The sequence below is a fragment of the Furipterus horrens genome, unplaced genomic scaffold, assembly GCF_987537825.1.
Source record: "Furipterus horrens unplaced genomic scaffold, mFurHor1.1.pri manual_scaffold_6, whole genome shotgun sequence".
NCBI lineage: Eukaryota > Metazoa > Chordata > Mammalia > Chiroptera > Furipteridae > Furipterus > Furipterus horrens.
In genome coordinates, this window is record NW_028327176.1 from 36,045,712 (window position 1) to 36,058,671 (window position 12,960).

Below are 12,960 nucleotides of genomic sequence, written 5' to 3' on the forward strand. Positions count from 1 at the left end.
TAGCATAAAGCTCAAGCTCAGGCAGCAGAGGAATACCAGAAACTTGAAATAATCTGCTCTCAAAACACTCAAAACAATTGAGCAGTTCTCTCTTGGAAAGCACATCAGGCCTACGTTTTAACAGTGACTGGGCAAATGGGAGAACTATTTTGGTACTGTTTCAACATAAAAAACAGAGTGAATGCAGTAAGGTCTGCTCTATGGAAAAAAATCCACATAAGATTACACAATATATGAAAATAATAAAGATAATTAAAAGTTTTCCCATGTCACTGGTTCTCAGAAATAAAAGAGATCCAAAATCATTTCACTGCCATGTCTCAATATTTTGTGAGCTTAGTTTATGAGCAAAAACTTGAGTAACTAAAATGTGGAAATAATACAAAATACTTCTTTCAACCATTTTCTTCTTTCACCAATTTTCTTCTCTCCAATTAACCTTCATGAAGTCACCAATCATTAGGTTACAATATCTTGCTTCTCCTCCAGGAACATGTATAGTACCAATATAGCAATATAGAAGCCACAGAAAAGAAAACCAAGCAGAACAGAAGAGTAGAGGGAAGAGATAACCAGAATAATTGCTGAGACTCCAACAAACATGTAAAGCTATGCTTACCTTTCAAGTACAGGGGGTATTACTAACTCAGGCCTCATGAGTGCAAGATTCTGCAGAGCCTGGGCTGCTTCTAAACTACCGGTTTTGCTAAACATAGCCAAGAGGACAGGCTGAATAATGCATTGTACAAAGTCTGTAACATCTTGATCAGTAAGCTTATGGCTATCAGGCACAGGAGTTAACCAAGAAGGCTTCTTATATCTTTCACGATGCAATCTTCGAACAACACTGTTTGGCAACCGCTGAAGCAGTTTCATTAACTTGTTCTGGGGACACAGAAACAAAAAGTCTGAGGTAGGTTCTATCTCCCAGATAGATATTCATGGTTGCTCTGTACCCTCCCAAGTAAAGATTTTTAAAATAATGGCTTTTATAATCTTATAACAAAGACCTACACAGTATATTTAGATAGAATAAAATACTCTTACCAATTAACTACTGATAATAACCTATACAAATGTATTTCAAATTTCAGTTTTAACTTCCAGTATCTCCTTAAATCTTCCATTACATGAAAAGCCATTTTAACCAGAAAACTTAAAAAAAAATGACATGAATAGAACTGAAAATGCTTTAGTGGCATTTTTGTTACAATTTTGTTGCCAGAATGTGGCATTTTATCACCAGTTACCATAGCAGTATTACATTAATTTATTTATATGTTCTATGAACATAATAACTCATCATAAAGACTATATGAAGAACAGAAAACGCCTTACAGGTTACATAATAGGTAATAGTTACACGTGAGCATATCTCAAAAAATTCCAAAACCTAGAGCAAAAAATGAACATACTTACCAGCCAGCGCCCATTATTTGAAGGATGGTAAAAAGATGTGATGCTGTTAAACAAACCAGCTAAGTGTTTTTGCACTAGCTTACTTGGTCCACCCTATTCAGATATAAGAGTAAAAATATCAGTAACCACATTATACTGTAAACTTGGAGGGGTTATTATGCCCAAACCTACACGTAAATCTCTAATGTGGTTCATAATCATCCTGCTGACAAAAATAAATTCTACCTCTAAAGAGCAGTAAAAAACATTTCTCAATGAATTACATTTAAATTGATTCAAAACATTCTACTAAATATAAGGGCAACTTACTGAAACCAAATTAAAAATTAAAAAGATATTTTCTATTTAGGATAAGAGTATCTTTTATTCTTATGCAATCAAATATCTCAAATATCTTTTGTCACTAAGATTATTATCTTAAAATAACCAAGAGTGGCAACATCAGGCATAAAAAACATACTTAAATGATTCAAGAAGTGAATTTCTCATTGCAGGAAATGACATGAAATTTATACAAATGCATTAAAATATTTTATTATTACTTCTAAATGTACCATAAATGTTCAAATGACTAAACTGTTTTATGTGACCACATTCTGATTCAACAGAAAAATTTCTTTCTTAATCTACTGTCAAAACAAAATAACAAAACAAACAACAGCATAACTTGGGGGGGGTGGTGAGGAAAAAAGCTAGTATTCATCTTTATCAAATTGAACAGCCCTGGGGGTAGAGGCCTTGAAACCCCCCGTCTGCCTCAAGCTGATCTTCTTTCAATAAACAGCACGGTGAAAGCAGAATGTCAGTTCACCAGGAACCCTGTCCTAATGAAATGAAATCCACATTTGTGTGTCCCGCTCTAGAATAGGGCAACCACTAAGAGACCATAACAACTCCACAGCAAAATACCAACAAAAAATTTTTAAATTCTAACAACTATCATTATTGATTTTTGTTATATTCAATATTCACATTTAACACAAAATGAAGCTGCCAATGAGAACAACTGTGTTAGAAAGAATAGCAATATTAACTAAAATAAGGCTGATAATAATCGCCATCTAATTCAGGGGCTCCTAAAAATAAGTTCCAACTCATTGTTTATGTAAGATAGTAAACATCCAAGAGTTTTGCTCTGATTTAATATCAGAAAGAAAATGGGATTTTCCCCTCTGTTTAATAATGAAACCACAAAAACAGGGAGCTTAAATTTTCTTTTAATCTTACAATAAAATTTAAGAGCTAAACTTCTCACAACCATACTGCCTTTTCCATAGAAACAACTAACACAAAACCACCAATCAACCAAGAACATAATCTAGAAGAAAATATCAAACACAGAATAATAATTCAAGAAAGAGACATCTGTAGAAGCAATATGAATGACAATTTTGTTCTCTAGTCTCATTTGAATGATGACGTTGAAATCCAAGCATGTGGGTATATTTTCACTTTCCTTCAATGCTGTCAGTAAAATAATCCTTCATGCTTCTCCTTTCACTAGATTACTTTGTTAATATACTTTGTACCCTGTGTAATGCTGTACGTGAACATTTACACCGAATGCATTAATACTAAGCACATGCAGAGCCCTGAGTACTAATCCCACTTTTATCATTCTCAGTTTGACTTTCGGAATGTCTTTTTATCTATGAAGTCTGGTTCCTGGTCTGTAAAACTGTTACAAACATTTTTAATTTCTCAAAACTCTAAACTTTGGTTCTATTTTTAAGGTCCAGTGGTTATGGACATCTATAAATGGTACATATGACTACATTCTGGGTCTGAAAATATCTAAGAATCAAGTGACAAAACCACTAATACAGACTCACGTGATTACATATAATTTTTTGTATGGTTAACACAAAATTTAGATGAACTATATAAAACAAATATAATGTATTACAAACCATCATAGCAGTGATCCATATCACAGCATGTCCTATATCATAAGCATTTGTTAAAAATCTTGGGACGAACACTTGACTGCTTCCCACTGGGAGGTTCAAGCTTCTCAGAATTCTTGTAAATATCTTTAATGAAAAAAAACAATAAAAAATAAATATATACAGTCATCACACAACTTTCCTTAAATAAATATTGTATAGTGGTGTTATTGGCTGTACTCTCATTTGATCAGTTTTTAAGCAAATTACATACTGCTTAGTAATCTGTTCTTTTCTTTAAAAATTATATTAAAATATCTATACTTTTAAAAACGACACTCTGAGGCTCAGGAATGTGGTTATAACACAGCTATATCCGTGTACCCAAAAAGAGACAAATGGGATATAATAAAACATAAAGAGGCAAAATATAGGTACCTGGATTTAAACATGAAATGTCTGACTCCTTTCTCCCTCTCTAAATGCACAAAATAGAAATATCCTCTGGTGGATTCCTTTCTCTCTTCAAATTTTAACATTGACTTGGATATACGCCCCCACAAAAATTTGCATTTTAATATGTCATTTAATCATTACATTTTAATATACATAAATTTATATATATTTTAAATCTGTCATCACTAACAGACAGGGGGCCCGAAGGTAAGTGAAGAATTACTCCTCCTCCTTAGTTTCTATTGCCCAGCAAAAGAGGAAGACAGCACAAGCAAGGCAAACAGACCATTTGCCTTCTGCTGTCCTCAGCCCTGCTCTACTGTCACTGTGCTTTTCAGGATCACCTGGATGTCCCACTCCAGCCCTCCTGAAGTGCCACAGGTGATTCTATTGCAGGTGAAACAATACAGAAGATGCAGTGTTAAGAACATTGCACCTAGAGACATTCTAGCTTTATTTAATCTAGGGAAATACATATTGTGATCTAAGAGTAGAGAAGACTCTAGAACAGCAATCAAATACAATACACAAAATTTGTTGGAAAGTATGAATGTATGACACCTATACTTTCTGTATTACTCATTCTGAAACTTATAGTTCATGTCCTACCAAGGTAAAACAAAAATCACACGTTTCTGATACCCTGATATGTGATCCAATTACTTCAGGAAAAAAAAGGATCTACCCTGTAGGTTATGTTTGTATTAATGGTATAAAAATATTCTATGTGGAGCTAGGAATTAGCATACAAAATACATTCTTCTTAAGGACATACAAGTGATGGCAGTGCTATTTTATGTTATATGTTCAGATGTTATAATTACCTTTGGTACATATGGATCCCAGTCTATGTACCCTATATTATCTGTAGCCAATCGTGCAAAGAGATTTACTAGTTGCTGAAAGTAAACAAAGAAAGATTAGTAAATACATGTGTTGTTGTTTTTAAGTGGCATAGTCATACTTCTTATTCATATGTTCTTTTCAGCAATCAGTATTAGCATAATTTGATTTAAAATATGGTTTATAACTCGGTTTTTATTAAATCTTCACATTTAAGTTCTGATTCCTGTCACCCATTTAAAATCAAGAGGAGGTGAAATACTTATAAAAGGAAGATGACAAAGCATCATCCACAATGCAAACAGAAAAGTAAATCTCAATCCAATAAGCATATATATAGCATCTACTATGTGTCCAGCACCATGCTAGTGAGAATACAAAAGGAAGCAAATAGGGTCTTATGGCTTCATGCATTTCCCATTACATTCATATACTTTTACATATTAATAAGATCAAAATAAAGAAATGTCTGCTTCTGTTAAGATTATAGCAAATAAAATTTTGAAGACTGATTATAACACTGCTAATAGCCAATTCTAGGGAACTGAAGTTACTTATCAAATGATTTCATGTATTTCCAAACTAAAAAGTATAGGAGGAAAAATGGGATACTCACCCCCTCCCACTGTGGGAGATTTTGCACTGAAACCCAAAGGCCAATTAATTCATCAAACCAGAGTCTGAAGAAGAAAAATGTTGTTATGAATAGCAAGTGAATTATAGAAAATGATTCAAACCAGGTACCCTTTGCATATTTTAATCTATTATTCTTACTGATAACTACTCAACCTAGAAAAAATACTGAAAATTACAAACTTAATGTAACAAAGGACTATTTTTTATCTGAATACTCCCCTTCCAATTTATTTATGCTGGTAAGAATAATTTCATAATACTTCTACTTCATTAAGTAATTACTGTCCACCCCTATCTAATACTGTTCATAAGTTTCTCCTTCCTCTCCCTGCCTTTCTCATTAAATGTTTTCCTGTTACTACCTGTTATTGTAACTCTCCCTTACTTTCTTGTTTTTAATAACCCAATTAGTAATTACACCATTAACTAGCACTATAGTAAATGCCACAAAGGAAATGAGCCACAAAGTGTTAGGTGCAAATAAATTACAGTGAGGGAAACTATCACAAAGAAAAAAAAATATAGGGACAAGAAAATGTTTGAATAACAATAACCAATCTCTAAAAAAAAAATCAAAGAAACAAAGTTTTTTAGATTTTTAAAAGTAAAATTAAATGTTCACAAATATACAGCTATACACAAAATTTCCAACTTGACAGAAATACAACAGAAAATGGGAGAGGGGGAGGGAAACTAAGCATGAAACCACAAGACAGTGATTATTATTATTATCCTTTCAGTCTTTTTCATAACTTTTTCTTTTTTCTTAAAAATACAGTCTAAAAATTTTTTCAATCTAGTTCCTAAAAATGGTGCAAAGGCTACCAAAAAAAAATTATAAAAATGACCCAAGAGAAAACTACTTGTGACGAGAGTTAAAAACAAGTTTTAGGAAAATACTTTCCTTTCCCTTAACTCTGTGCAATTTAACATTTCTATCACTGCCTATTTATTAATATTTTCCACTCCTTTTTAAATTTACTATTCTTTCTCTCTTGATTTCTTAAATTAAAGCCCTTATCTTATTTGGCTTGACATATAAGCATTACTCTCTACTGACAATTTTATATTTAATTGTTTTAGCCTTCACACACTTCGAGTATAAACATACTGGTTGAGTTAGTAAATTTTTCTTTACTTATTATTGCTTTACTAGTTTGCCTATATCAATATTTCATGTTATATTCTAGAATTTCTCAAGATATGTAAATACTTACTTAAAACCTTTCTGATGAAGTTCTGGAGGAAGGGAGGTAGGAAGAAATATTTCAAAATAAGTGATGGCCTTTTGCATTGTTACATCAAAAGGGCACATTAAAGGCCTCCATTCTTCTAGCATCTCAGCTGTTGCATCTGCTGGAAAATATCTAATTTAAAAAAAAAAAAAAAGGTTTTCAAGTCATGGCTAAAAGCTCTACAACATCAATATATGACAAAAAAAAAGGAGAAGGGGAATGGTTTTCCTAAGATACATCACACACTACAAATGTGATGTTAGCCTACAAGAAACATTTTAACAACTCTAAATACCCAACACATTAAGGATAAGGTAAATCTTCTTGTCTACACAACTTAGAAAATGCTACAAAACTGATAAAACTCAGTTAAAAACAAAGTCACTCAAATCACCTACAAATTTAAACATGGTTGTGTTTTTTCTTCCTGTGTGCTAACTGCAATAGAAAAAAAATCTTGTCTATATAAATCCAGTCTATATTAAAAACACTGGATAATCAGTGAAGTGAGAAAGAGAAGATGAATTGCTAGGCTCGTTTGGACAAATCATTTACTCTAACTGGACCACAAAGTCCTGTCTACAAGATAGGACTGGACTAGATGATCTTGTCCTATGCTCTAACATTGTACAATTCTATGAAATGGCAGGTGTATCCTTGAGCTACAAGCTGGAGATTTGCAAAATCAAAACCTAAACTGTACACACACGTGTGCACGCACACACATAAAACAAAGGTAAATGGACAGAGAACCCATGTATAATTTCTCAAATACCCATTAAGGGGTTTCATATAACAACAACAAAAAAAAGAGTAACTCTGACTTGGGTACAGCCAAAAAGTTAGAAAACTCTTTCAAATCCTTTACATTTTTATAAATCTGTGTTCATCAGAATCACATTTCATTACCTTATGTTAAAAATAAAATTATTTTTCTTGAAATAATTCTGCTGAGCTCATCAAACATTTATATGCTAGGTCATTATACAATAGGTTAGAATTAAAAAAGAAAAGTAGAATATATTCTGCCTTCAAAGATTTCACACATCAATTCTCTTTTCTAATTTTTCAGAGTTAGCTATTAGCCTAGTAATCCATAATAAAAGTGTCAGTATTCTATGAATTACCCAACAACCTAAGAACCAGTAAGTATGTCAGTGATGATCAAGTTTCTAGTGAGGAAACGGGCCAAGAGTCACTGCCTAGTACACAATGACACTGCTCATTGGTGGCTTATGAATCAAGTTACATCTTAAGCCTCATAAAAGGCAGATATTTTATATCCCGAAAATACATTTGCCCAAGACTGAGTAGTACAGTAGATCAACAACAAGTATCTGATTTATGAAGTAACTTTAACTCATATTATAGAATATGATAAACATAGGAATTTCCATTCAAAAGAATTCCCTGTATCCACAGCAGAATAAGTAGTCTTAAAACAGCCTGATAAACAAGAAATCAGAAAATGTTTCAAGCCCAAAGAACTGCACTTTAATTAATTAAAACTAAATTCTATGCATATTCATCTTTAAACATCCAAATATGGATAAAGTCAAATATTTTACTGAAAGAGAACACAGTAGAAAAAAATATACAAACCACCTTCTTGTCATTAGTTATTTTAAATAGAATACCCCTACAATGCCCATTTTGAAAAATATTTTTGATCTAAGTAACAATAATTTAGAATAACCTTTAAAATAAAGATGATTATACATAAATTATGGCATTCTTTATAATGGGTGACTGATGCCCATACCACTTAAAAATTTCTCAATTTAAAAATAAAACCTGAATATTTCAGTTCAAGAGTTTAAAATGACATGTTGTGCCCAGTGACTAACATCACAACATCAGAAACTATTTATACCTTTTATTTCCTCTTCAAAGCATACTAAAGATAGGGAAGAGCCCACAGAAATGACAAGAGGCTTTATGAATTGAGAAGCTACTTACGGGCGGCAGCTTTTCACGAGTGTTTTGAGAACATTTTCTACAGAACTAGGGGAGAAAAGCCATTTGATAAATTAGTTTGGTGTATTTTAAGAATTCATCTATTAAATTAATAGACTCCAAGATATGCTCATAAATTTAGCTATTATCTGTATACATGCAACAGTTAATCCTTCTCTTTCGTACAAACAGACATGTAAGGATTAACTTCCTATACTACATAATCAGCTTTCCCTTTGCCCTCATTTGCTCACTCTCTGCTGTGAACTAAATGGAAGAAAACCAGGCAAAGAACATGTCATTTTCAATCTTTACAAAGTCGGCAGCAATGACCATACTTATCATATTAACACATCAAGAAACATGCTCAGTGGCTTAAAACTTCAAATACTAATTTTAAATTTTTACTTAAGTTATTTTACATCAAAACTAAGAGCAGATAAAATTTGGTGTGCTTCTATGAGCAACTGCGAGAAATTGCTTTTCTGTAACCAACTAGTGAGAGTTCCACAACCCTCTAAGGAACTTTATTGTCAGCAATAATTATCAAAAAAGCAACAGCCACCTTTTTGACCAGCTACTTAAAATATTACCTGAGTAACATTAAAAGCCATAACTTATTTTCCAAATTGTAGGTAGTTCAAAGTGAATATGGAAAACAAATATTGTCTATTGATTTTTAATAAACATTTGTTTTAACACTAGTTTAAACACACATGCCCAGAATGGAATTTTTAAAATATTAACTAGACCACAGTCAAAAAAGGTCAAATGCAAATAAGTAAAACAAAGGGCAATAGGTAATTTGACCTGGAATTTTAAAATAATTGTGTGGCTACATATAGTATGATATGTACAACTGAAAATACTTCTCAAGAAAAATATTATGGGGGAAATGCGTAACTTTCAGGCAGTGCTTCAACCTGACATTTTCTCATTAAATTTCTTGAAATTCTTAAATCCAGAAGTCTATCCAATTTCTTTGAAAGCTTAAGAACTAATCTGCAAAGAAATTCCAAAGAATAACAAAGACCAAACTCAGCACAAATAAACAATCTATCATATAACCAAGAGCAAAAACTAATAAATTACTGGAAGCAATAGGAATTATCTTTAATTTCCAAACTACTCAGAAAACAGCTGACTGAAGATGAAGAAGAAACTGGGCTACAGCTCATGAGATCATTCAAAAATAAAAAAGGATGACCACATGGCCAGAGAACAATCATGGAGCATTTTTTCTGATTATCAGAGAGAGATTCTACCTTCCCTAATAAAAAAGCTGAGCAATTCAGAAACACAGATTTTAGGTTAGAGAACATCTAAGCTTGCCTGGTTAAATAAAAGTCAAACTTCTCTCCAACTGCATTTCTCTGAAGACAATGGCTATGTTTTGTTTTTTTACCTCTGGGCATTGTCAAAGTGCTTATAACAAGCCAATGTGTTTGCCTCCATTTATACTTTATTTACTTACTTACAATGCTCAATAAACATATTCTGTCAGGGCAATAAAAAGCACAGATCTTTGGGTCTTTTAGTTTGGACTGAAGAATCACATTTAGAAACAAATTACAGAATTAATAGGCAATGTTTAAAGAATCATCTTGTTCCAAAATAAGTAACACATCAACTTAAACACGGGTTTAAAAAATTCTAAAATGGTAAACTTTCTGTCCAAGAATATAAGCAAAAGATCTCTAATTCTATAGATCCTAAAGTTTGTGTTCATGTTAAATTTTCATTAATTTCATTGTTTCTGTGGCAACTCATTTGAGAGTATTACACAGAAAACCTATTTTCACTGATAACTTCTGTATTCTACCAACAAACTTTCATGTAATGTAAAAAATGGTTCTAGAAAACAAGTCACAAAAGGCTGCATAGCTACTAGCTATGTTTTCTCCAGTTCCCTTCACTCTCCAGAACAGGGGGTTAAGGGTAGCTCTCAATTTACTCAAGAGGAACAGAATATGGGGGAATGTGATTTAGTTAATCTAAAAAAGTCAAGTTCAACCCCTTGGATTTATGCTCTTTATCCAGAAAAGAGTACAATCTCTCTAACCTGTGATATCTGTATAGTGACCTTTTGTGATTCTTGTAATCTCTCAAGATGAAGTAAACAATGTTTCTGTTTAAAAATAAAATAAAAGGTTAAGATGCTACTGGACTATATTTTTACTAATTTTTAGAGGAAGTGAGTAATCACACTTTTCCAATTGCTGGAAATTTATAATACAAAAGTGATAACAAAACACTTCTTTTTTAAGTCTAAAAGGATCTACAGATTAACTAAATTTTGGATGGATTTTCTCATACCCTATTTCCTCTTAGTAAAGGCATGTTAAGTTGAAAAGAAGCCATACATAGTATATTAATCATGTAATGGTTCACAGCTTGGGCTTAGGATGAGACATCTGTATTTGAATACCAGTTCTGCCACTTACTAGTGCAATATTATTGCCTCTGTTTTTCCATCTATAAAAGCAGTAATACCTACCTCTTCTCAAAAGGCTGTTATAAAAATTAAATGAGATAATGTAAACAAAGCAGTTATCTGGCTCACAATTAATCACAATAAACACTAACTATAATTATTTCATACCTAGCTAAAATAAATTACATTTTCAATTTCCTTAAGAACTAAATTTTTGTGCTCATTTTGTTTTTATTCTATTTTCCTGCCTCTGGGTAGCTATTAACTTAAGATTTAGGAAATCATATCAAAATAGGAAAATCCTCCCCCAACTGCCAGCCTTCTTATTAGGGCAGAGTCAGTTCTTGTCCTAGTTCTTGAGCTCTTGACCCAGATTCAACAAATGACTCTGTGTCATTTTCCTCTCTGGGCTGCAATTACCTTATGATGACATTCTTTATGATTCCCTATGATGACATTAATAAAGCAAATGCCAAATATGGAGCAGAGAGGCCTGAGGAAATCCAAAAGCTTTTGTCTCCAGTTACTCCAATTACTGAGACAGTATACTTATACACGCCTAAATGTTTATGCTTCCTGCCTCCTTCCCATATCTAACTATCAAGACAATATTCACTTCTAATCCAAAGAAATGTACAGCAAATGATACACATTCAAGATGAGGGCAGTGTGGACTGTCCATAGCCAGAAGTACCTTAATTTCAGCTTCACTTCACAATTCTGGAACTAAAATTTAATTTCAGAATAATTGTATTTGCTTTTTCATTTTAAAAAATTGGGAAACTATAACCTTGGTATATTCTATATACTTCTGCTTCAACTTCCTTATAATTTAACAGTAATTGCTTATACAGTATTATTTTTAAGAATGTACTTTACATTTCATCTCAAAGAATTCAATTTTACCTTTCTGTAAATCTAAACAAATCCACCATCAGTCAAACACTATCTATCTTATACGCGATCTTTTCAGATCTAATATTGCTTAGTTAAATCAACATTAGTCATTTCACACAAATTAGGGTCAAGATAATTTTACTGTAATGAAAGTATAACTAAAGTATAACATCTTCATCAACAATGTAGCATTAACATTGGTTTTTCATTATTATCACCTTTTTTAAAAGCATGCCTCTGTGGTGTTGTTATAATCCTGACCACTCATGTAAAAAGAACATGCAAAATTGCTGTAAGTGATGGCAAGCCTGATCAATGTGAATTAAGTAGTTTTTAAAACTGCTTTAAAAAGAACAGTTTCCAAGGAAAGATCATTGTAGCACAGAAACAACTTTTGAAGGAAACACTATCAAAGTCATTAATAAAAATGAATCATGTCTCTAATTTCTAAATAAAAGAATTTTTTTAAAAGCACATAGAATATTCCTCAAATACCCTCTTAGAAATAATTGCAAATACCATGTTAATAATCATTGATTATTAATAAAACAACAGTAAACTACTTTAAAATTTCAACAAATCCTCAGAGAAATTACTTATACCATTTTAATATCATGTTAAATTCTGTGCTAGAGATCATTCCCAATTTCTAAACTTAGAAATGTGGCCACTTGCATCAAGAAACTCCCAACAGAGGTTAAGAACATGTTACTTCCATGTGCTGAAGGGGGAACAAAAGATGTAACTGCATCTTAAGGATAAGAGCACCAATTCAAATGCCATGAAGAACAACTACCAGAAGAAGGAAATATCAAATTTCCCCAGAGGCAAATTAATATGAAAACTGAAATAGTTTGATACTATACAATCCTCTTGGGATATATATATGAAAGAAAAATAGATACACTTTAAAATATGTTGACATATACTTAAAAGTATATAGATGTACTAAAAGTTTTATTTTTAAAAAAGTAAAATGAGTTATTCAGGCCCAAAATACTCATGATGCAAACATGTAAATCTCTAACACCAAACAACTCAGAAAAACAATAAAATTGGTACTGATAAGCCTAAATAAACAAATTTTTATACATAATTCAAATATGAATTGTCCAGGCCCATTTTGTAAAAGCTAATCTATGCATAATTCCTCCCACATTTTGTCAGTAGCAATACCCTTCATTAGTGTGCTGCCTAC

At 32.1% G+C, this 12,960-nt stretch overlaps 1 protein-coding gene across 2 annotated transcripts in view; it reads right to left on the reverse strand.

Annotated features, from left to right (window-relative positions):
• PSME4 (proteasome activator subunit 4) overlaps positions 1 to 12,960 on the reverse strand; it is an 85,772-nt gene that overhangs the window by 47,199 nt on the left and 25,613 nt on the right. For both annotated transcript variants that reach the window (XM_090281284.1, XM_090281283.1), the window contains exons 4-10: positions 8,435 to 8,479; positions 6,458 to 6,607; positions 5,221 to 5,284; positions 4,586 to 4,660; positions 3,330 to 3,452; positions 1,420 to 1,512; positions 620 to 885 (exon numbers count right to left, since the gene is read on the reverse strand). In XM_090281284.1, the coding sequence (XP_090137410.1) occupies positions 620 to 885; positions 1,420 to 1,512; positions 3,330 to 3,452; positions 4,586 to 4,660; positions 5,221 to 5,284; positions 6,458 to 6,607; positions 8,435 to 8,479 (816 nt within the window). The remainder of the gene's footprint in view (positions 1 to 619; positions 886 to 1,419; positions 1,513 to 3,329; positions 3,453 to 4,585; positions 4,661 to 5,220; positions 5,285 to 6,457; positions 6,608 to 8,434; positions 8,480 to 12,960) is intronic.